At 36.2% G+C, this 24,981-nt stretch overlaps 1 protein-coding gene across 1 annotated transcript in view; it reads left to right on the top strand.

The window, feature by feature from the left end:
• Positions 1 to 20,654, top strand: part of CAPZA1 (capping actin protein of muscle Z-line subunit alpha 1) — a 42,314-nt gene extending 21,660 nt beyond the window's left edge. Inside the window, exons 2-10 of the mRNA XM_061121151.1 lie at positions 972 to 1,035; positions 3,097 to 3,148; positions 4,344 to 4,407; positions 9,001 to 9,207; positions 12,430 to 12,509; positions 13,093 to 13,171; positions 15,934 to 16,005; positions 18,041 to 18,103; positions 19,033 to 20,654. Coding sequence (XP_060977134.1) covers positions 972 to 1,035; positions 3,097 to 3,148; positions 4,344 to 4,407; positions 9,001 to 9,207; positions 12,430 to 12,509; positions 13,093 to 13,171; positions 15,934 to 16,005; positions 18,041 to 18,103; positions 19,033 to 19,173 — 822 coding nt within the window. The 3' untranslated portion in view covers positions 19,174 to 20,654. The remainder of the gene's footprint in view (positions 1 to 971; positions 1,036 to 3,096; positions 3,149 to 4,343; positions 4,408 to 9,000; positions 9,208 to 12,429; positions 12,510 to 13,092; positions 13,172 to 15,933; positions 16,006 to 18,040; positions 18,104 to 19,032) is intronic.
• The last annotated feature ends 4,327 nt before the right edge of the window (positions 20,655 to 24,981 follow it).

Raw genomic sequence — 24,981 nt, 5'->3', positions numbered from 1 at the left:
GCACACACACAAGTCTTGGAAGTTAAAATAGAATTGAATAGCAAAATGGGCACAACTGAAGAGCATGCTAATGAGGTGGAAAATGCAGCTGAGGAATTCTCCCTACACCAGGCATAAAATGACAGAAAAGATAAAACATAGGAGAAAAAATTAGATACGCAGGTTAGATCCTAACATTTCAGCATCCATCTCTAATCAGAGTCCCAGTAACAGACTGGCAGTAGTGGGCAGGAGAGAAATTTAGAATAAATAATAGAATAAATATTTTCCACAGCATTCTTTAGGACGTTTAGTGTTGAATAGTCTAGGTGACAAGAATCATCTTTGTTTTGCTTATAAAATTAGTGACACTGCTTACATTTCATCATTATTGAGTATGCTATAGAACTTTAGTAGATAACCTTTTATAAAGTTAAGTAAGTTTATTCTATTCCTACTAAAAACTAGTAGTTTTGTTGTTGTATTATGATATTTGAACGGGTATTGAATTTTTTTTTCCATCATGAGGTAAGATGATCACAGGGTTTTGCTTCTTTAATTTGTAAGTTGCATTGATTTATTAGTATTGAATCATCCTTGTATTGGGATAAACACCATAAACATAAATTGGTATAAAACCAATTTGCTAATGTTTATTTAGTTTTGCTTAAGGGTTTATAAATAGGATTGTAGCTTTCTCTTTTTGTGACTATAGTATATCTTGACCAAAATTGATTTTTCAGCTTTTTAAAAAGAAAAATTCAGAAGTAAAGCAGCATGTATATCCCCATATTAGAACATATCTGTATGGATAATAAACACTTTGAGATGTCTTGTGAAAGGAGAATCTGAAGGCTGCTAACCAGTAAGATTTAAACGAAATTATATTTCAAGGGATGTGATAAAAATTTTGTTGTCTTCCTTTTTTGTTCCTTCCCATCTTATATGCTACTCTTCATAATTCTTTTACTGTAAATTTTATTTCTCTTCAGGTACGCATAGCTGCTAAATTTATCACTCATGCACCCCCAGGGGAATTCAATGAAGTGTTCAATGGTGAGTAAAGATTAGTACTTAGTTATTTCAGACCCTCTTGAATCACTTACAAGCACTTATTGAATGTTTGCCGTCTCTCTTAATCCTTACAACATTATAGCTATAGCTAAGGAAATCAGAATTCAAAGAGGTTAACATAACTTATCCAATATCACCCTATCACCCAGCTGGTAAGTGTCAGAGCAGGGATTTAAACCCAGGTCTGCATCAAAAGCATGCTCTTAAGACCCCAATACATTAGGATACCTACTCTTAAGACCCCAATACATTAGGATACCTATCTTATGTGAGAAAAGATTTAAAGTAGTTCAGTATTGATCAATGTAGAAACAATATTAAATTTCATAGTTATCTATCATTATAAATCATAGCTTAAATCTCTTCAGTGCTTTTACTCAAGAAGTGCCATAGTTTAGGACACTTTTTAGAGCCATTGGGGCAGAACTGACTGTATCCGGGAAGTTCATTAAATACACAGATTCCGGTGTTGTCATCCTCCTACAATTCGTTAGATCTGGGTTGGAATGGGTAATCTGCTTTATCAGGTCCTTCAGGTGATTCTGAGTCACAGCCAATTTGAAAACCACTATTCCAATATATTTACAACCTTCCATACTATTTACTGTCTTAACACAGCTTACAGAATAAAAAATGTAAATGAGGCAATATAACTGTATTAATGTCAATCATCATAATCCCATTTTAAGTTATAAACCGATTTATCTTAAAATTCCCCTTAAGTAAAATCATAATATTTGTGCATCTTGGTTCAGTTTAGCAAACATTTATTTTGAAATTCTACTTTTACATTAAAAGGTTACCTCCTAAAAAAAAAAGATAAATAAAAAATAAAAGGTTACCTCCTTAGTTAGGGGAACAGTGTGATGTTCATTTGCACCTGGCTCAGAGCTCCACAAATTGTGGAACAATCAATAATCTCCACTGATAAAATTAATGATGCAGAGGAAAAACAACTAGGAGAAATATGAATGTTATTTACAAAGAGTAAAATAACACAAAAGAAGTAAATCAAGACATTCTTCTTTATAGACTTGCTTTGAATATTTGAGCACTAACGAGGAAAACAAATGCAGCCTTTCTTTGCCTAGTCTGTCTTCCATATTGATGAAGTGTAAATTTTCAACAACAGAGCTTTTAGAAATTCTCCTACAACTTGAACTTTATACAGCTGATTAGCTCAGATAAATTCTTGACTTATTAATTAGTGGCCTTTTTAAAACAAGTACCTTGTTTTATTTCTGACAATTGAATGTACTTTATAGGAATATCATGAGAATAATTGATACCAAAGCATTAGATTAAGAATTGGCAAGCTACTTATGACATGACGGCTGGTTTTTATTGGTATGCTACACATTGAGCTCTGCCAGCCCCTTCTTTAAGAAGCTCTAAGAGTCAATTGCCTTTGCCTTATCATCAGCCTTCTCTCTTGGCAGACTACAGTGCATGTGTTCACAAAGAGTCATATTGAAAACACACACACACACACACACACACACACATACACACACACTTGGAGTTAATTCTTGGTAGTTTCTTAGTAACAAGGACCCTCCTCTTCCAAAGGGAAAGTGACTGGACTCTTGACACACAGCTTTTTGAAAAGATTATAGGCCCTGCACTAGATGCTCCGAGCAAAGTATGTTTAGCAATTTCGGTGCCACTGACTGAATTGTGCCCAGCTCTTTTGATCTGTTACAGAAAAGCCTACAATTTATCTATTTTACAAGGATTCTTTAGATATAAATTATCAGTCCTAACTTTAAGTTTCTATAAACCATGTTTTTCATTTGCTATATCAAACTCCTTGAGAATTTATTGTTGTATTATTATATCACAAATTATGCAAATCTGTGAAAATTATTAGCATCTGTTTGTGTATGTACATTTTTAGAATTTCAACATATATAGTATATCCATACCTAATCTTGCAAAGCCTGATTTTCTAGAAATCTAATCTAGAAATCTGCTAAAATTTCTCAAGTTTGCCTTCTATTGAACATTTGAATTTTAACATCTTTAACATTGTTTCCTCCTCAGATGTCCGGCTACTACTTAATAATGATAATCTTCTCAGGGAAGGGGCGGCACAGTACGTATCTTTCTAAACCCACTTACTTGTTATTGTAATATTGGGTAAACCATGTTGACGATAAACTAGTACCCTGAAAACAGTTTAAAATACTTCAAAATAAAGCAGTTTTATTTTGGTTTTTTTTTTTTTAGTTGTCTCCCCCCCCCCCCCCCCGACCTTGGAGAAAGCTTATTCCCTCCAAACATTATTTCTTTAAAGTTTATTATGTATGGTCTTATTTTTATTTTTACTCAGATATTTTTTCTCCGCTCAACAGAATTTAATGTTAGCTATTGCACTTTCTTCTGTAGTTCTTTTTGTTCATGCTGCATATTTTTTTTTATAACTGTCAGTTGTAGAAAAATTAGGCTGGTACTGAGAAGTGATGATGTTTCTCACATTGCCAAGAATAGCAGATACTGAGAAGGTACCTTAATAGAGTTAACCAAAGAATAATTACATGATTATTCTATCCAATCATTGATTTAGAATATCATTTTCATTTTGTCCTTGTCCTCAAAAACATTAAATTGGTGGTTGGTTGGCTGATTTTCTTGTCTGTTTTAAATCTTAAACACTGTCTAGCTTTTAGGGCCTCCAGTTCTCTGGTTTTATCACTACTCTGCTTTACTCTTCAGTACAAAGTACTCTTTCAGTTACTGTCTATCCACCTGGCCCACAATTCCTTTGTAAATAGGAAACCAGAGTTGGATAATGACTGAGCAGAAGTGGGGTGGGGAGATGGAACAAGTTTTTTGTTTTTCTTTTTTTTGATGCAGAGCAACAAATAATTGTTATAAAGGCATTTGGTGTGATATATAATTGGTTTGGATTTTAGCTGTAGAAAATATTTTAAGAACTGCTGCTTGGGAAATAATCTTCTGCCCTGTCCAATACTGTTGTTTTTTTTTCAGTTCATTTTAGGACCAGATTCTGCAAACCTAAAATTTGCACAGAATCACTATAATTTCTGTAATGAATGATACCCCAGTTACATATTCTCTTTCACTGTTTTGTGAACTACCTTCCCCCACCCCCCATTGTGGCATATGGCATGCAGGATTGTAGTTCCCCAAGGGATCGAACCCATGCCCCCTGCAGTGGAAGCATGGAGTCCTAACCACTGGACTGCCAGGGAATTCCCTGAACTACCTTTTATACTTATTTATATATAATTCTTTTCTCTCCCTCTTCTTCCTTTTAAAAAAAACAGTGCGTTTGCCCAGTATAACATGGATCAGTTCACGCCTGTGAAGATAGAGGGATATGAAGATCAGGTAATAGTTATTTCTGTTAGATATACTGTGCCTGGAAGGTAGTAGAAATACTGTAAAACAGATGTCTGAAGATAAGATGCTGAGTAACTTCATGTCTTAGCTTTTGTAAATATTCTACATACTAGGAAATTCTTCCTCCCTCTGAAAAAAAGGAGTTTATTTGAAGAGAGAATTGTCCCTAACAAAAGAACAATGCAAGTAAAAGGAATTAAGTTTTACACAAGCTTTCCAGCTGTCCCTAATTCTCCTTGGTAAGAATAACAGAAGACATTATATTTAATAGGAAAACAAGGATTCCTGTTCAGATACAGGAACAAAGTAAATACATATTCCCCTTTTTTCCCACAGTTATTAACATTACATGACAGGGCTTTTCAGATTCATTAATGTGCACTTCAAAGGTAGTATGGCATCAAATAGCAGATGCCTTTTCACAATCTGAATCCCCTTTGAACCCACAAGTCCAAAGAATTTATCTTAGGAAATAAGTATATAAGTGTAAAAAAGATTATTTGAAGCAAGGTTATGATAGTGAAAAATTGGGAACAGTCTAAATGTCCAACATTAAATTAAGTATCTGTAGGCCAAAATCCTATGTAACCATTAAAAACTGATAGAAATATTGAACTGGGAATATGTTTATGATATATTAAGCTAAAACATGAAGCAGCATGTAGTGTTGTGCTAGTTTATTTTTTAAATAAGTATTTAAATGAACAGTTGTATTAGAATTTGCATCTTAAATTCTGTGAAAGGTACATCTTACTTTATGTGCCATTAAGAAAGTGAAAATACTGTCAAATTATGACAGTTTTGAGATGCTGTCACTACACGATGCATCCCATTTTATGAGATGTTAAATCATGAGGGGAATGTATGCATCTTAAGACTCAGAAATAAAAGTAATAAGAAAGAAAAGAAATAAAGTAGTATATAGATGTGCATAGAAATTGAAATGTGGGAAAATACATACCAAAATGTTAACTCTCTATGTTGGGATCACAGGATTACTGTAATTTGTTTTGTTGTTTGTTTTGGTTTATATTTGTGCTTATCTTTTTCAATGAAAATAGATTAATTACAAGTATAAAAGACAAGAAAATATTGTTTTTTTTTACTTTACAAGTATAGTCTACAAGTTTTTTTACTTTACAAGTATTTACTTTATACTTTACAAGTATAAAGACAAGAAAAATAAATGATTAATATTTCTTACAGTTGATATTATATACTTTACTAATAATGGCAGAATTATTGAAATAATAAATAAGGTTTGTTTGCAGATACATGATATAAGAACATTCCCATATACATGTGGTAGCCAGCTTAAAAATGTAGTCAAAAAGAGATCACATTCTTAGCCACAACAATGCATTACCTAGACTTAAAAGGAAAATATGGAAAGACATTTGAGTTAATAAAGTAGATGCCATTACTGCATATAATAGGAAATCGGCTGCAGTGGGTTAACTTAATAGAGACTTTCTGTCACATAAGAAGTCCAGAGGTAATATTTAGGGATGTTATGGCAGCTCCCTCCTGGAGGAGGGCATGGCAACCCACTCCAGTATTCTTGCCTGGAGAATCCTCTGTACAGAAGAGCCTGGTAGACTGTAGTCCATATGGTCGCACAGAGTTGGATATGACTGAAGCAATTTAGCATGCATGCATGCACACACGGCAGCTCCATATCATCAGAGACCCAAGTTGCTTCTAGATCTCTCTTGTGCCATCCTTATATATGGTTTTCATTATTATGTTCTCAAGATAGCTGATCCATCTCTGCACTCTGAATCCAAGTTCCAGGAAGGAAGAAGGAGGAAGGTGCAAGAGGTGCTATTGGCTGTTCCAGAAGCAACTTCCACTGATAAATTATTGCCAGAATGCATATCACTTTATCATTTCAAGAAGTGTTGTCTTTTTAGTTGGACTCATTGCCTTGAAAAACCTTTAAGGTTCTGTTAGTACGGAAAAGGGAGAAGAATGGATATTGGATAGAAACTAGCAAGAGTCTCTCATACAGTTTATATGTACCTACCCCCACACATTTTAATCAGAGAAATAAATGGAAAATTAAATAGACTTAAATGCCACATTTCAGAAAAATATAAATAATATGGAAAGTTTATCTGAATAAGAAATATAAATAATATGGGAAGCTTTTTCAAATAGATTCCATACAATTCCTATGAAAATTGTAATAGACCATACAGGATTGTTCTGATCAAGAACAACAACGAAGGTAGATTAATGCCAGCAAACATAAAGACATAAAGAAATGATAGTAGAGCCTTAGTCGAAGTACTGTAAAACAGAAAAGGAAATAATTGATTAAATGTGTAAGATTAACCTTAACTTTGATTTCCAAAGCCAGCTATATACCTAGATTAATTCCAAATGTAGTTTTTTAAATGTTTATTTGTTTATTTTTGGCTGTAATGGGTCGTCATTGCTGTGCCAGGGCTTTCTCTAGTTGCGGCAAGTGGGGACTACTGTCTAGTTGCAGTGTGCCGGCTTCTTGTGGTGGCTTCTCTGGGTTTTGGAGCACAGGCTCTAGGCACTTGGGCTTCAGTAATTGTGGCACACGGGATTAGTTGCCCTGAGGCATGTGGGACCTTTCTGGACCACTAGACCACTAGGGAATCCTAAAGGCTAACTAATTTTTAAACATAAAAATTTAGTAGGAAATGATAAGAGATTCATAACTTGAGTAATGATGAAACATTTAAAAAGTTATAAAAGAAAGTATTTTTTACTTCTATAAAATAAAGTTTTTAAAATAAAATTTAAAAGGGAAAAAATACATATCTTAAACATAATAAAAAGGTTATTCAAGTACCCTAGGATGATGTCAAGAGTTCAGTAGATAAATGAGCAACAAATATGAACCAGCTGAACTCAACTGGAAAATACAAAGCAAACTTTAAAAGTGTTAGATCACCCACTAATAGTAATTAAGGAAGTACAAATTAAAATTTTAATATGAATGTGTTTGCCTTTGAGTTACAAAAGTTGTAAAATTATAATGAGAAAGCTTTATGAAGGTAAGACTAAGGAAATTGTTTTATGTATGGTTCCTACTGTCATTATAAACAAGGTTTTTTAAAGATAGGCTGGTGATAAGGATAGAAATCTCAAGAGTAGGAATTCTTTTCAAATAATTTTCTTTTTTTAAAGGAGACTTTATTTTTAAATAGTGACTGTGTCAGAAAACAAATGTAAGTTAGGGGGAAATATGTGGAATTCAAAACCCAGGCAAAAGGATAATCTCCCTATAGTTCAACTAGAAAAAGACTCAGAAAAGTGGGCAAAGGTTAGGTACAAATAGTTCACCAAAGTGGAAATACAAAAGACCTCTTTTTTTAAGGGGAAAAGAAACACAGGTTAAGATTTCTACTGATGATGAGCTTGTAACTTGGTACAACATTCTGTGATAGAGGGCAGTTTGTCAGTCTTTATCAGAATTATGAATGTGTTTACCCTTGACCTAGTTGTCCTGTTTCAGGGAATTTATAGCACAGGTTTGCTTGGCACATGTACATAACTTGTACATAAAAGGACATTTGTCACAGTTTTGTTCATAACAGCAAAAGATTAGAAACTACCCAAGCTATCCATTAATAGGAGACTGGTTGAATAAATTTTTGTATAGCTATACAATGGAATCATACATGGCTGTAACAAAAAAACAAGGAAGTTCCATAAGCACTAATATGGAAAGATTGCCTAGATACAGCAAATTTAAAAAGAGAAAGTACAGTGTAGTTTTCTAGTTTTTGTTTAAAAGAAAGGGATAAAGAATTAGAATACATTTGTATTCATTAAAAAAGAAAAGAAACACCAAAAGAATCATCTAAATCAGAAATTGGCAAATTTTTTCTGTAAAGAGTTAGAGAGTAAATATTTCAGCCTTGTGGGAAAGAGTCAGCCTAGACTACTCAGCACTGATACTTTGTCAGGAAAGCAGCCATAGACAATACAAAAAAAAAAAATCAAGCGGGGCTGTATTCAACAAACTTTATTTACAAAAACAAATGGCACCTCATACATAGCTTGCCAAAGACAACTCTTGCTCTAAATTAATAAAATCAGTTACCTTTGTGGGGAAGGGGGAATATGTTGGGAATTTGGTGAATGGTAGATAAAGGTGAGAAAAAGATTTCACTGTATATTAATTTTTTTTTACTTTTGAATCATATGATTGATTGTATTACCTATTTTAAATGCTAAGTGTAATGACTGGAAGAAATTCATGAAATATATGAAAAAGAAAGGCAGAAGTGTACTTTTAAGTTTTTGTTAGAGCTATGTGTGTATGCATAGGTTGTATATTAATTGTATAGGTTGTATATTATAGAAACCAAAATATGAAGGATATTGTTAGGATGGGAGAAATGTCAGTTTAGAGTTGACTTACCCCAAAGATCATATTTTTATAAAAATAAAAATACAGGTTGATTGAAAAATTTATGAAAGAGCATCATCTGACTAAATGAAGAGTTAATCACCTCCAGAATTTTTGTTTGTCTTGTAAAATGTGACAAGAACTGTCTCTTTTTACAGTTACTTAATTCTGTAATTATTCTTTGGAAGGTCTTAATTACAGAACACGGTGACCTGGGTAATAGCAGATTTTTAGATCCAAGAAACAAAATTTCCTTTAAGTTTGATCACTTACGGAAAGAAGCAAGTGACCCCCAGCCAGAAGAAGTAGACGGAGGTCTGAAGTCTTGGAGAGAATCCTGTGACAGTGCTTTAAGGGCCTATGTGAAAGATCATTATTCCAACGGCTTCTGTACTGTTAAGTATCTGCCTGCTTCATTATTAGAGTTTTATTTCTTATATTTACCTTATCATTTGGAGCTTTGGCCAGCCACAGACATCTCTTCTTAGTTACAGTTTCTTCTGCATTTTATTCCCTAAATTGTTTTTGAAAGGAGTATAAAAGGTACATTTTATATGGAAAATTCTTTCTTAAAATCCCAGTGCATAAACATTTTATTTATTTATTTATTTTTAATTTTTTGGCCATGCTACAATACTTGCAAGATCTTAGTTCTCCCACCAGGGATTGAACCCAGACCACGCCAGTGAAAGCACCAAGTCCTAACCACTGGACCACCAGGGAGTTCCCTAGTGCATAAAAATTTTAAATCTCAGTGAATCCTATTTCAAATTTGTCTTATTTAAGAAATGGCCTTACACTCATCGAAAAGAACTTTTTACAAAGCTACTTCTGCATAAGTGATTTAATTGGATATTTGAACCAAACAGCTCTTTAGAAATCAAAGGTAATTTTAACTTTCTTTTAATATCTTTTGGTGGGAAAAAAAGATAAATTTTGGTTCTAACAATTTTCCCTTTGTAAAATTGTGACATTTTTAAGAAAAATGTTGGTTAGATTATTAATGCATAATGCTGTACATAAATGCTGGTTATCATTATGTTTGTTTTTCTTAATTCTTTTGTTTTTAAATAATAGAAAAAACACACTATGATAGATAAGCACAGAACTCAGTTTTGGAACTTAGTATGGCAAGGAGAGACATGACATACACACTTTTTTAGAAATTGACTATTCATTCTTAAATATACTTTCAACTTATCGTTTGTTACCTATTCAGAATTTGTCACTACTCATTTCTTAATTTGGAGAGCTTCCACACTGAATAACCCTACCGTGTCCTCTTCTCACTTCTCTTAGCTAATAAATGAGCTACAGAAAGTATTCTAACAGTGTCTGCTGTTTTAGATCCTCAGCTGTTCTGCTTAATAATTCTTAATTTTATCTCAATAATCCTTGTATTTTTCTGTATGCAGTTGACCCTTGAACAGTGCAGTGGTTGGGATAACCAATCTATTGTGCAGTTGAAAATTTGAATATAATTTATAGGAGGCCCTCCATGTCCAAGGTCCTTTTGTATCCATAGTTGTTCTTCCCACCACAGATTTAACCAATGGTGGATTATGTAGCACTGTAGTATTTACTGTTGAATAAAATAGTAGTTCAAACCCATGTTGTTCAAGGATCAGTGGTACTATGTTCCAGAACTTTCCTGTTGTCCTTAGACAGGCATCTCCTCCCTCATGTTTTAATAGGATTAAGAATGACATGAAATCTTTCTATTTCTCTTCTTTCCACACTCAGAAATCTTCTTTCTTTCAGGTACTTCCATCTGAGGAAGAAGGATCCATGTTCTTGATTTCATAGTCCTATCTACTTCAAGATGTCTAATTGTGACTTCGTTTTCTCTTTTGATAAATAGTTCTCTTTACCTAGAAATATTTTTATTTCTCCTGTGCTTAAGTAGGGTGGGAGGGAGGACATTTATTCAGTCAAAATGGTAATTCCTACAAGTTACTTCTCTTCCTTCTCTTTCCACTTTCCCCTTCCTCCCTTTCCTCTACCTCTCCCTTCCCTCATCTCTCTCTCTCTGCTGTCCAAGCAAACCAGGGAGCGTTCTGCTCCTACTAGTGCCTTCCTCATTACTTAGCCACTTCTTAACTCTATGAATTTTTACTTCAGTCCCTACTCTACAGAAACTGCTCTCTGAGGTTAACTAATGGTTCCTGAATTACCTGACCCAGTGTCCTTTTCTTGGTCCTTAACTTTTGTATGGCATTTCACACTGAGGCCAGTCAGCTACTTCTAGAAATTATCTTTCCTTAGACTGCTATGTCAGTACCTTCTAATTATTCCTTTTTTTAAAAAGTTTCCATTTATTTATTTTCTGGCTCCACTGGGTCCTAGTTGTGGTACGCAGGATCTTTAGTTGCAGCATTTCTGGGGGATCTAGTTCTCTGACAAAGGATTAGACCCAGGCTCCCTGTATTGGGAGCAGAAGTCTTAGCCACTGGTCCGCCAGGGAAGTCTCCGTATAATTATTCTTACTCTGTCTCTACTTATTTCTTGTCCTCCCCCTTACTTTTGTAAATGTAGGCACTCCCCATCAGTGTATTTCTCTTTCTCAAAAACTTATAGTTTATTTAATGTAGGGGAGGTTATAAAATTTGGTGTCAGACAACCTGTGAGTTTGGGTTCTACCTTAGCCACTTTCTGAATGACTTTGGGCAAGAAGCTCTATGAACTTCAATTTTATCATTTAAACGTAATAACAATGTGTTTCACTGTATTTATTAGAGCAAAAGGAAAATAAATATAAAAATGTTTCGTAGACTGTAAAAAAGGCTTTTGTTGTTTCTTTTCCTTGGTGATCACATTTTTGTTCGTTTCTCCTACATTAAGGAACAGTTGGTGTTTCTAACTCCTAGCTGGACATCTCCATCTGAACTTTCCAATCTGTTAATGACACCAGTCTTTCTGTAGTCATCCAAGCATGCCTTCCTTTCTCTTGCCCTTCATTTGCAATATATTGCCAGAATTTTGACTGTACTTCTGCATCCTTATATTCATTGATAGGACCCTAATTTACTGCCAAATTAATTCTGTGGCCTCCTAACTTTGAATTTTTCTCAGGTTTTACCCTGTATGGCAATATTGATTATTCTCCCAAAATAACAGTTCTGGTCATGTTGTTTTGGTTTCTGTCCACTGCATGTAGAATAAAGTCCAGTCTTCTTAACCTTACATCTACTACCACATGACTTAAGTCTAATCCTGTGTTATCTCCCACAGTTCCACTTCACACACATCCTCTGACCTGACAGAACTAATTACCATTTAGTCATTCATGGATCAGCCCTCTATTTCCTCCCTGAACTGCTTATTCATCTTTATTCTCCATCTCTCCTTATCACAATCTCATCTGTCTTGTACGGCCCATTCTAACTGGCACCTCTATTGTACCCTAAACCAGGAGCAGTATTTCCTTCTGTATTCGTTGTCTGCCCTAGACCTTACCATGTGGTTTGTGTTCCTATTCCATGGATTGTTGTGAGTGGGTAAGCTCATCCTGTTTGACTCTTCATCTCCCCCAAGGATTTAGCACATTGCTTTTGTATAGTGTTTGTTGCTTAAATATATTTTCAAGAATCTAACTTCTTTTTTTTTTTTAACAATAGGTTTATGCTAAAACTATAGATGGACAACAGACCATTATTGCATGTATTGAAAGCCACCAGTTTCAGCCTAAAAACTTCTGGTAAGAAAGTAGATAGTCTCTTCTTTTTTAATCTATATGTTTATACAGAAAAGAAACCAAACCAGCAGATGAGACTTGGTTTTCTAATCTAACTAGATTAGAATAAGTTATTTGTTCCCTACTGCAGAGTGAGGCATTTGGATGTGATCATTGAGATTTCTTTTAATTCTAAGATTTTATAATTTATCTTTTAAATATTGCTGTTACATTGAGTGAAAATAAGTGATTAATAAAGTACCCTGTGGAAAGTCTGAGTTTTACTTGGGTTTGTTTAATAATATTTGAGTTATTGCATAACTCAGTGTCCTATCCATGTGTTTGTGGGAAAAGGTTCCCATGAGCAGAATAGGCGTGGTTTTCTACTCCAAGATAAAAAGAATGAAAAGTGAAAGTCAAATAACTTAGGGAAAGCTTATGATTAGGCCACTTGGATACAAAACTTATATTTGAGTGGATAGAGCCTTGGATTTATCAAACTGGAAATGACTTGTTTCTTTTTTTCTTCTTTCCCAAATTCTCTGCCTCAGTGTCAGACCACCTCTTTCTTACTGCTAATTCTACAGTTGTGTGTGTGTTTTCATAGGAATGGTCGCTGGAGATCAGAATGGAAGTTCACCATCACACCACCTACAGCCCAGGTCGTTGGAGTACTTAAGATTCAGGTGAGATCCCAGTATGTTAGTAGGCCATGTTAAAACATCACATCTTTAAAGCAAACATGCAAGTTGATATTTCTCTGACATTAGAAATAAGGAACAACTACATGTAGGTGAAAGGGAGCTAGATGGTAAATAGAAACAGAGGTCTCCTTCCTGGGGAAGTACTGTGGTTAAACAGAGCTCTTCTGGGTTGATAAAGGACAGTAATGTGACATATACTGTTTGCTTGTTATTTTTCTCTTTCAAAAATAACCTAAGATCTTCCCAGGAATTACCAAATAGCAGTTCTAGAAAAGAAGAAAATAACTAGTTATTAAGAAATGACTATAGAGCTGCTACTGTAACTTAGAGTTTTTTATGTAGTTCATTTAAATGTCTACATATATTTGCTAACTCTTAGCTCTGAAGAAAGCTTCATAAATGGACTTATTTTATTTATTTATTTACATTTATAGTTATGATAGATTTTCAACCAAATAAGTAAAACAGGAATAGAGAGAATGGCCAAGTGTGATTAACCAAGCAGAGTATGGTTCTAATGCTGGTGTCGGGACATGCAGATGAATAAGGAGCTTATTACCTCATTTGATACCTAGCTAGACTGAAGTCTTCTGATCCTAACAAATTTGATTTTCAAAATTCATGGTGATTTAATTCTTGAGCCCAACTAACTCTAAAGTTAGATTAAACAGTTACTGATAACTAAGAAGGTCAATACCTAATTTAGCTGTATTACAACTCTTGCTTTAATAACAGCAAGTGTTGCCTTTTTTAATGGTATAATTTAATCAAAACATACATGGTAGATGTCATCTATAATCACTTTTTTCGTACGTACCTATTATTTCCTGCTACAAGTAGCTGCACCTCTCTCCTTGGGAGATTTTCCTAACCACAGGAGCATGCCCAACTCAGCTAAGGCAAGCTGGAAGTGTTACCTCCACAGCTCTGGCACAGCCCTTAGCGCCATTCAAAAGTTGTCGGGAAATATGCCAGCTTCTTCACCGCTCAGGTGGGATAGCTCTAAAGCACGTTCTGCAGAGTCTTTCAAAATCCCGTGCCTGGTAGCTGTGATGTGCTCATTAGTGCACCTGATACTTCTTGACTTCTGTATCTCACTTCCTCAGTCCTTACTAGTGCTTGCTTCCTGAGACGACCTCCAAAATAAACTATTAACTCTCAGATCTTTATCCTGGGGTCTGCTGCTGTACCCAACCTAAGATAATATATTGTTCTATATCTGTTGACTATGTCTATGCTCTAGACTTCCTGTAAGTATGGCATCAGCATTATTAACCTGGCAGCTTACTATAAATTTACACAAGGAAATTTATTTTCCTTCTAGAAGGAAATAAATTACTTGTGTTTCTGTTTTGCCAAGGCAAACCTGTAAACTAAGAGAACACATCACAAGTTTCTCATGAAACATTTACAATAGGACCCAGTACCCAGACCTCATTTAAATCTTTTTTTTTTTTTCCTTTTTCTTTTTAATGAATGAGTCTGTGCATTTTATTGTATTTATTTTTTGGCCACACCGTGCCACAGGTGGGACTTAGTTCCCTGACCAGGGATCACGCTCATGCCCCCTGTACTAGGAGCATAGAGTCTTAACCACTGGACCACCAGGGAAGTCCAGGACTTCATCTATACCTTTTAACCACAGGCTCTCTGATCACACTTTGAGGAAAGGCTTATTACTTCATTTATGTCTTTTAAAAATCAGAGTGAGAGTTATTTGGACATGTCATTAGGATATTTAACCCTTGGTTATTCTATAAGCAAAAGGATAGCTCCAGGAAGACAATTTCTAAGGATTAAAGTTGATGATAGTCATGTTGAAATTTTTATTAGCAGATGAAACCTTAGAAAAGGTTTTGTTAATTTTGGTGACTGTGACTGAACCTGTCTTGTAAATTGCTAAAACTTCCCTAACCTTACATCTAGTTGAATGGTTAGCCTGTCTCTTGGATAGCCCTCTTTCTTGCTAATTGTTATAATTGTAGTATCCACTTTGCCTTACATCTTCAGGACTGCCTTTTTAAAGGAAAAAAAAAAAAAAAACTTTTAATTTTATATTGGCGTATAGCTGATTAACAGTGTTGTGATAGTTTCAGGTATACAACTGAAGGGACTCAGCCATACATATACATGTATCCATTCCCCTCCAAACTCCCTTTCCATCCAGGCTGCCACATAACACTGAACAGAGTTCCCTGTGCTATACAGTAGGTTCAGGACTGCTTTTGTCTTACTTATTTTTGTAGCCTGATTTACCAATAGAATGTTTGTTTTTCAATCCTCTCTTTAATCCTCAGTTTCCTGCACCTGGTCAGATCTGCTTAATCAAAACTGATGATATTATAAATGGAGAGATGTGTAAAAGATTAGGACCCATTAAAATTTCTTGGTTTTCACAGAGAAAAACTAATGTTAAATGACTTTATTTTAATTATTTTAATACTTTTCAGAGCATAATCTTATTTATGATCTTTCTGTTCACAATGCCAAGCACAGTGTCTGGAATGCAATAAGCACATAGTAAATGTTTATTAACTAATAATCAGTTTTTCCTACTAAGTAAAGAGAGTTCTTAAATTTAAGTGTTCTGTGAATTTTAAGCACCATTATAAATTACCATTGGCCATATTAATTGTTTGCTCAGAGTTGGTGAGATTGGGGGTGGCTAAAGGCATGGCTTTGTGCTCTAAGCAGTAAGTTTCTATGTGCTCTAAGCACTTACATTTCTTAACTTTCTCGCACAGGTTCACTATTATGAAGATGGCAATGTTCAGCTGGTTAGTCATAAAGACGTACAGGATGCAGTAACTGTTTCAGTGAGTGTGGAATATTTAATATATGTCTCACCTGTGTCTTGTTTTTCTTTTAAAAAATTAGATCTTTTGATCCTGAGTACTGATTCTGCCACTAGAAATGTAGGTTGTTTTTATTGCTTTGATTTTGGCAGAGTTTTTTTTAAGAACTTTATAAAAGACTTTTTTTTTTTTAATTTTTATTGAATATAGTTAATTTATAATGTTGTGTTTCAGGTATATAGCAAAGTTATTCATAGTGTGTGTGTGTGTGTGTGTGTGTGTGTATGGATTTCTATCTCTGCTCAGAGGTTAAAGCGTCTGCCTGCAATGCGGGAGACCTGGGTTAGATCCCTGGGTTGGGAAGATCCCCTGGAGAAGGAAATGGCACCCCACTCCAGTATTCTTGCCTGGAGAATCCCATGGGCAGAGGAGCCTGGTGGACACACACACATACATATACACACCTACATATATTCTTTTTTAGATTCTTTTCCATTATAGGTTATTAAAAGATACTGAGTATAATTCCCTGTGCTACTCAGTAGGTCCTTATTTTTGGCAGCTTATAATTGTTAGTATATAACCAACCAGTTTTATTGGTTAGTTGATGATAGTTCACAGACCTTGACTGAGAATAGTGATAATGGCTTTAAAGAATTCATGCTGCTTTTTCTTTCTCTCTTGTGAGATTTGCTCAAGGACAGTAATGCCTTCAATTGATAAATACCAGGAGGAAGGAAAGTTTGCCAAGCTAAACCCTATAGGATTTATCATTCATACATTCATATCATTAGAGAAACTGAACATTTTTAGGAATGTTCAATAATAGTATTGTGCACTATATCTGGAAAGAAGGGACATAATTCTTTGTGCATTTATAGTACTTCTTAATATTCCTAGAAATTACTGAGCGCTCTCCAGTAGCTTTTGTTTATGTGTGTGTTTTGTTTATGTCTGCCTTAGTAGAAATTAAAACTGAGGAATATTAAAAATACATATTTATTAGTTAAAAAATAACAGGGATTTCCCTGGTGCTCCAGTGGTTAAGACTCCATGCTTCCACTGCAGGAGGCCTGAGTTCAATCCCTTGTTGGGGAACTGAGATCCCTGGTGTGGCCAAAAAAAATCTAAAGCAAAATATAGCATTAACAAACCCATTACTTGTTAACTTCACTTTCATGAAAAACAGCTGTATTTTTCTGAGTTAAAAAAAGTTAGTGAAAAGAATATCATTAATTTACATTTTCACAAAGTGTGTAATGTCTAACTGATAAAAGACAACTGGATTCTCCTGTGTGCTTCACACATCAGCCCTCAAAAAGTAATGACGTTGTCACACATTACGTAGCTTCTATGAAACTACATGCACACACATGAGAGTAAAAAAGGCAAGTAACTAGGTCTTAGTATTATTACGAATAAAAAGTAGTTTTGACTCTTTTGAAAGAATCTTGGGGTGCTGCCCTAGACATTAAATCTCACCCTCTCTAATTCTGTTTACTTAAAATTGTGAAAGGAAGAGTGAGATTAAATTCATTTTGTACCCAAATCATGTAAAGCAAAATGTGATTGGTTGTGTTATCATCATAAGTAGCAAATAGAGGAGCTTATGAACTTAGAAGATACGATTGATGTGTCTGAGGGTATTGTTTATATCATCTTAAACCAGAGATATTGTCAAGGCATAAAAATTTCAAGACATTTTTGTTGTCTTTTGAGCATACTGTGGTAGATTGGAAAGAAATATGGGTTGTTTTGATGAGGACCTGGATTTAGATCCCATCTTTATCATTCAAAGCCTGTATAATTTTGTTCATTATTTGAAAGAATTCTGTTTTCTTATCTGCAAAATGGAGGTGGCAATAATAACATCTACTTCACAGGGTTGTTTTGAAAATCAAAGAAGATAATATGCATAGGAAAACTTGAAAAACTAAATTGTTACACAAATGTTAGTTAAGATGGACTTACTTTTCAGTATCTTTTTTATTCACTGCTTACTGAATTTTATTCACTGCTTAAGATTTTTAAAAATTCTTATTTTTCCCTCCATTAGAATGAAGCCCAGACTGCCAAGGAGTTTATTAAAATCATAGAGCATGCAGAAAATGAGTATCAGGTAAGATGACTTGAAACGGTTATTTATAGATCTATATAGATTTTGCTTTTAACACGTTCTGTTATACTTCTCTATCCTTTGAACATAAATATACATAATTATTCAGTGATACTAAGTATGGAGACTTTGCAGACCTTGCAACTTTGCATTCTGCTTACAGTCAAGGTTTTGGCATTGGAAGGTACTGCAAATATATCCCCTATTACCCCAAAGTAGAGCATTCCTATGAAACCTTTCCAAGGCCAAGTGGTGTAAAGGGGAGAAGCAATTACCTTAGAACACATCTTGCTATCAGATGCACAGAATGATTGAGATACTCCTCAGATCCTCACAGACACAGTTCGCAGCTCTGGCTTGCTTGATGCTGAAATGCTGAGTGTAGTTCCCAAGAAAGGAGCTTGGTGGGACCACTGTTACTGCTCAGGGTGCACCCTGTCCCTATAGCAGCCTCACTGCCAAACAAATGCTGAACACTATTTTTTTTTTTTGCTTTGCTAAAAGCAAAGTGAAAGTGGTAGTTGCTCAGTCGTGACCGACTCTGCAACCCCATGGACTACAGCCTGCCAGGCTCCTTTATCCATGGAATTCTCCAGGCAAGAATACTGGAGTGGGTTGCCATTCCCTTCTCCAGGGGATCTTTCCAGCCCAGGGATTGAACCCAGGTCTCCTCCTTTGCAGGCAGATTTGCTGCCTCTCTACCATCTGAGCTACCAGGGAAGCAAAGTGAAGTATAGCAAACTTTGGAGAAGCAGGGGATTACCTGTATAGCCCTAGTTTTAGAAATAATACAGGTGGGCTTCTTAACCTGCTTCAGAGATTGGAGAGGTGCTCACTAGAAATCTTCTAGCCTGTAAGTCCTTAGGGGACTCAAGCATGCCCTTTCACTACATGTAGTTTTTGTTCAACTTATTTTCAATTATCTATTACAGACAGCAATTAGTGAAAACTATCAAACAATGTCAGACACCACATTCAAAGCCTTGCGCCGGCAACTTCCTGTTACCCGCACCAAAGTCGACTGGAACAAGATACTCAGCTACAAGATTGGCAAAGAAATGCAGAATGCTTAAAGGCTGAATGTAGGATTCTTCAGTACATGGAAAGAAAGGATTCAACGTATGGTCATATGATAAATAAGTGATTTATAAACAAGAGTGATATTTTGCTAGGGCTTTCAAAGTTAACAGGTTTTCTAGCCTAATGGAATACTGTTGAACCTAGAGCATTGTCTTGATTCTTTTGTGTTTTCTGCCTTGTAATTTTGTTTTCACTATATCTACTTGTAAATCTTTTTTTTTTTTTAATTCTGCCACATTTAATTATGGAGAGAGATATCTACCCTGGAGTTATTTTACTGTTTAGAAAATTTTCCTAGCCATGAAGCCCTGTTACTGACATAGACAGGTAATATATTCAGTACTTTTCTACCCCATCCTTCAAAGTACTTCTGGTGTTCAGTGGTTTTTACTGGTTGACCAACAGCTAAAGAGGCTATGCTGCAAACTGTAGCTGAATGGAAGACACATTCATCCTTCTCCCTCCAGTTGCTTTGATCATCATTTATAACATCTAATAACTGTAGTTTCATATGTTTGGATTGGGGCTTTTCAGGTCCATTTTGGAGGCCAAGGAAGTTTTCTGGAAATTCCATCATAGCCAGCTTCTCTGGGGAAGTTGTTTTTAAATCCAAAGACTTGAACCACATTCCCTACATGAACATGTTTGCTTTTTTTCCCCTTCCCTCATTGTCTCCTTTCCACCTAGTACCATTATAGTTATAGACATGTGCATTTTTAGAAGAGTGTTATCCATTTTTATTACTGTTTTTTTAATATTCGAAAACTGCTGACATACTAGGGGTATAGTAGAGTATAAAACTTGAAGAAATGCAGATGTTGAAGGAATAATAGGTATCTTGTGCTTTAATACTTTGTGGCAGGATTGTACTATAATCGAATGAATCAAACGGCTATGTTCATCACAAACAAAAAACTAAAAATGAACCAAAGTGAAAAGGATAAGTTTCAGGCAGTATCTTTCTATTGTAACCTGTTATTTAAGGGAATACTAGTGATCTGTTCTAAATAGGATGTAAAACTTACTCCAAATTACTCTTCCTCAGTCCTGCCTGCCAACTCAAATATAACTGTGATATAGCAACCCTTCCCAGGTTCATTGGCAGGTACAGGTGTGATCTCAGAATACACAGGTGACATAGATATGATATGACAACTGGTAATGGTGGATTCATTTACACTGTTTACACTTCTACGACCAGGCCTTAAGGGAAGGTCAGTTTTTTAAAAACCAAGTAGTGTCTTCCTCCAAATACACGTCAAAAAAGAAGGGTGTTTGTGTTTCGGCTTTGTTTTTGCTGAGTAATACAGTCAAGCAAGAGTTTATTTTTAAGTGACCCATTGATTTGTGTAAGCGTTTTTGTTTATTTCAAATAAAATATATTTGTATTACTTGTCATTCATACTATCCATCCATACTACACTATCCTCTGTATCAGGTAGTCCAGTAGAAATACACCTGTTTTGTTCTTAAATTGTCTGAGTCTCTCCTTTTTGAGCCATCTCTTCAGCCTTTGTTCTCAGGGTAAGATGTGGAATTGCTCTTATTTGATGAGAATGTTCAGGGTTTCAACTACTATAGATTCAGTGACTATTCAAAGACCAGCTTTTTTTTTTTTTTTTTTTTTTTGTGGCCATGACTTGCGAACCTTAGTTCCCCAACCAGGGATTGAACCTGTGCCCCCTGTGTTGGGAGCAAGCAATCTTAACCACTGGGCCACCAGAGAAGTACCCCCCCCCCGCCTTTTATTTAAGTTTCAGGAATTTCTCTATGGATCATACTGCTTTACCGTCAGTGGCTATTGGTGTTTTCAAAGGTTTTTATTTAGGGTTTTCCATTTCTGTCAGAAAAATCTAGTTATCTTCTCTACCTGTCATTCAGAAAGCAAGGCCCAAGTAGTTATAGTTACTAGGTTGTTGTTCAGTTCCTCAGTCATGTCCGACTCTTTGCGACCCCATGGACTGCATGGACTGCAGCATGCCAAGCTTCCCTGTCCTTCATTGTCTCCTGGAGTTTGATCAAACTCATGTCTATTGAATTGGTGATGCCATCCCACCATCTCATCCTTTGTTGTCCCCTTCTCCCCCTGCCTTCAATCTCTCCCAGCATCAAGGTCTTGTGAGTCGGCTCTTTACATCAGGTGGCCAAAGGATTGGAGCTTCAGCTATATTCAGGGTTGATTTCCTTTAGGATTGACTGGTTTGATCTTGCTGTCCAAGGGGGACTCAAGAGTTTCCCAGCACCACAGTTCAAAAGCATTAATTCTTCAGCACTCAGCCTTCTTTATGGTCCAACTTTCACATCCATACATGACTACTGGAAGAACCATAACTTTGACTCTACGGACCTTTGTCAGCAAAGTGATGTCTCTGCTTTTTAATATGCTATCTAGGTTTGCCATAGTCTTTAGAGGTGAAAGAATCCCTGTACCATGAACATGGGTACTATTTCACATCAACTGTAAAGACTGCTTTCCTTCCGTATGAGTCTGAGTTACAGACATAAGGATAGGGCTTTTATCCTGTTTCCCAGTTGATCTAAGCCCTCAGAGGAGTTTCAGTGCTTCATCTTCCATTCATGGCCAGTTCACATTCCCACCCTTTTGAGGGACATTTAAGTATGCTACACTATGTCCTTGTAGTACAGATTCAAGCATTCTGGCCTTTAGCTTATTAACCCCATCAGCCTGCCTCATTGATTTCCTTAGCTCATACAAACTTTCGTAAAGACTCGGCCATCTAAAGCCCTTGGTTTCTTATATAATTGGGCAAAAGTCAACCCTCCTTGCCAAGTCCTGCAGAGACTTCCTTAACCTCCTTCAGCAGAATATTTGCTTGAATTGTAACTCTTATCACACTGCTGAAATCAGCCTATCCTAGGACAATGGTTTCCCAACCAAAAGGAGTTTCCTCTGAGGCCTCACTCCTGTAGTTGAAATTACACTACTGAAGACTGTTTGGTTTGTGCCTGGGTGGTTGTGCTTCTGTTAGTTGGCCTAGTTCTAGTGCCTGTTCTGTTTTATAATATAGAATGTTGACACTAGATTCATCTTGGTTCATGAGATACATAGCAAGCCTTGGCACATTCTCTCCAAACTCACAAAAGACTGATACAATTTGAATGCCAATATATTAATTTATAATTTAAATATAACTACCAAGCCACTTCTTAGAAAATCAAAGAAAGAAAAGACTGGTGAATATAGAAAACTGGCTAATCCCATACAATAAACTGAGCTAACTAAAATTCTCCCTTGAACAGAGTATATGTTAAAAAACAGGGTAGGGAATTCCCAGGCAGTCCAGCTGTTAGGACTCCTCACTGCCATTGCAGGGGGGCATGCATGGGTTCATTCCCTGGTTGGGAAACTAAGATCCTGCAAGCTGCACAGCACAGTCAAAAACAAAACATAGTTGATCTAAGCCCTCTGAGAGCAGAAACCAAATGTATCCAAAAGCATTCTGTTACGGATGTTAATCCTCATTTACTGTGGTTATGTTCTGTAAAATTGCCAGCAAACATTGAATTAGCACATACTGAAACATTGCTCCAGGGTTAGGTTCCTGCATGCTTCTGGTCACATTATTGTCAACCGATCAATACACAATCTTGGTTTATATATTTTTATTTAAATCACTATTTAATACTCAGTTTTTATTCTTTAACATTGAACTCATAGCTGACAGCACTATAATTCATGCCTAAGTTAACAAAGCTTATCTAACATGGGAATTTTCTCTATAAGGGACATCAGTCTTGTACTTACGAACACTAGACAGCATTTCAGGACTACATAGGTTTGGGGGCCATTTTAAGCAGTAAGCAGTGACCAAAAAAAAAAAAAAAACACACAAAATGTGACCACAAAATAGGCCACAAAAAGGATTTTTATTACATGAGCTGAAACAAAGCAGGAAGGACATGGCCTTGTTCTACTTCAGCTGGATGGGCACATTGGGCAACTCAGATTTTTCTTTTTGCCACTCTGCACATCCATGGATGACTACAAAAGTACTGCAAGCGCTGATTTGGGGGTTACTGATTTTAGTGAATAGGTGAATTTGCAAATACAGAATCTGCAAATAATGAGGATCAACTCTACCTGCCACAGACATTCCTTTGGTCAACGGTAGGCTGACCAATTAAAGCATTTCAGTCAGTTTTAGCACTGTTGCCTTGGGGAGTACAGTCTTACTGGAAAACATAAAGTTAGAGACAATTCAAAACTGAATTGTAGAATCCAAGTAACTATGGAGTAATGAGAATTACGAAGAAAAAAAAAAAACCAGGGCTCTTAACATTCTTCTCCAAAGTAGTTACCTTAGAAGGCTCTAGGTTTGTTCCAGTAATGTCCTTGGCCAGAGTTAACTTTCGGATTGTCTTCAGTGCCATGGGGTCGCAGAGTCAGACAGGACTGAAGCAACTTAGCATGCACGTACGCAAAATCAACCTTATTAGACTTCCCAAGTGGCACTAGTAAAGAACCTGCCTGCCAGTGCAGGAGACACAGGAGACCCAGTTTTGTTCCCTGCGTAGGGAAGATACCCTGGAGGGGGGCATGGCAACCCACTCTATAGCCCATAGGGTTGCAAAGAGTCAGACATGACTGAGAGACTTAGCACACACACAAACAAAATCAACCTTTTTACTTAATAGTGAGATTTTTCTAAGTACAGAAGGATTGGGGAGACCTGAGCTAGTTGTGAAAGGTAGGAAGGCCATTTTAGGCATCTAGACAGCCACATGTGAAAATAACAAACTCCTAGGGAAAGAGGAGAGTGAAAAGGCTGGCTTAAAACTCAACATTCAAAAAAATAAGATCATGGCATCCGGTCCCATCACTTCATGGCAAATAGAGGGGGAAACAATGGCAACAGTGAGACTTAATTTTGGGGGCTTCAAAATCACTGCAGATGGTGACTGCAGCTGTGAAATTAAAAGACGCTTACTCCTTGGAAGAAAAGCTGTGACCAACCTAGACAGCATATTAACAAGCAGAGACATTACTTTGCCAACAAAGGTCTGCCTAGTCAAAGCTATGGTTTTGCCAGCAGTCATGTATGGCTGTGAGAGTTGGACTGTAAAAGCTGAGCACCGAAGAACTGATGCTTCTGAACTGTGGTGTTGGAGAAGACTCTTGAGAGTCCCTTGGACGGCAAGGAGATCCAACCAATCAAAGGAAATCAGTCCTGAATATTCATTGAAAGGACTGATGCTGAAGCTGAAACCAGTACTTTGGCCATCTGATGTGAAGAACTGACTTATTGGAAAAGACCCTGATGCTGGGAAAGTTTGAAGGCAGGAGAAGGGGACAACAGAGGATGAGATGGTTGGATGGCATCACCGACTCAATGGACATGAGTTTGAGCAAGCTTCAGGAGATGGTGATGGACAGGGAAGCCTAGTGTGCTGCAGTCCATGGGGTCACACAAGAGTCAGACACAACTGAGCAACTGAACTGAGCTGAACTAAGGGAAATGGATTTTTCCAGATGAAACTGGTTTAGGGAGGTTCCCTTGTCACAAAAGCCACATAAGATCACATTTTCACCCATGTTTTTACTATACTATAGCTATTTGTGTATGTTTTGAGAACATCCAGGAAATAAGCATAATTCGAGAAGGGGGAGGTTATGTATCCAGGAATAATGGAGGCTTAGATTTCTGATCAGAATTGAGCCAGATGTTCAGTTTGGGTGCGGTGGGTGGTAGGTTTTTGAAGTGGTTAAGTAATAGTGCAATTCTGAGGAGTTCACTCTCTTTTAATACTCAGGCCTCACTGGATAATTGGGGGAGAAAAAA

The sequence above is a fragment of the Dama dama genome, chromosome 20 (assembly GCF_033118175.1).
Source record: "Dama dama isolate Ldn47 chromosome 20, ASM3311817v1, whole genome shotgun sequence".
Taxonomy (NCBI): Eukaryota; Metazoa; Chordata; class Mammalia; order Artiodactyla; family Cervidae; genus Dama; species Dama dama.
This window is presented reverse-complemented; position numbering and strand designations above follow the sequence as displayed.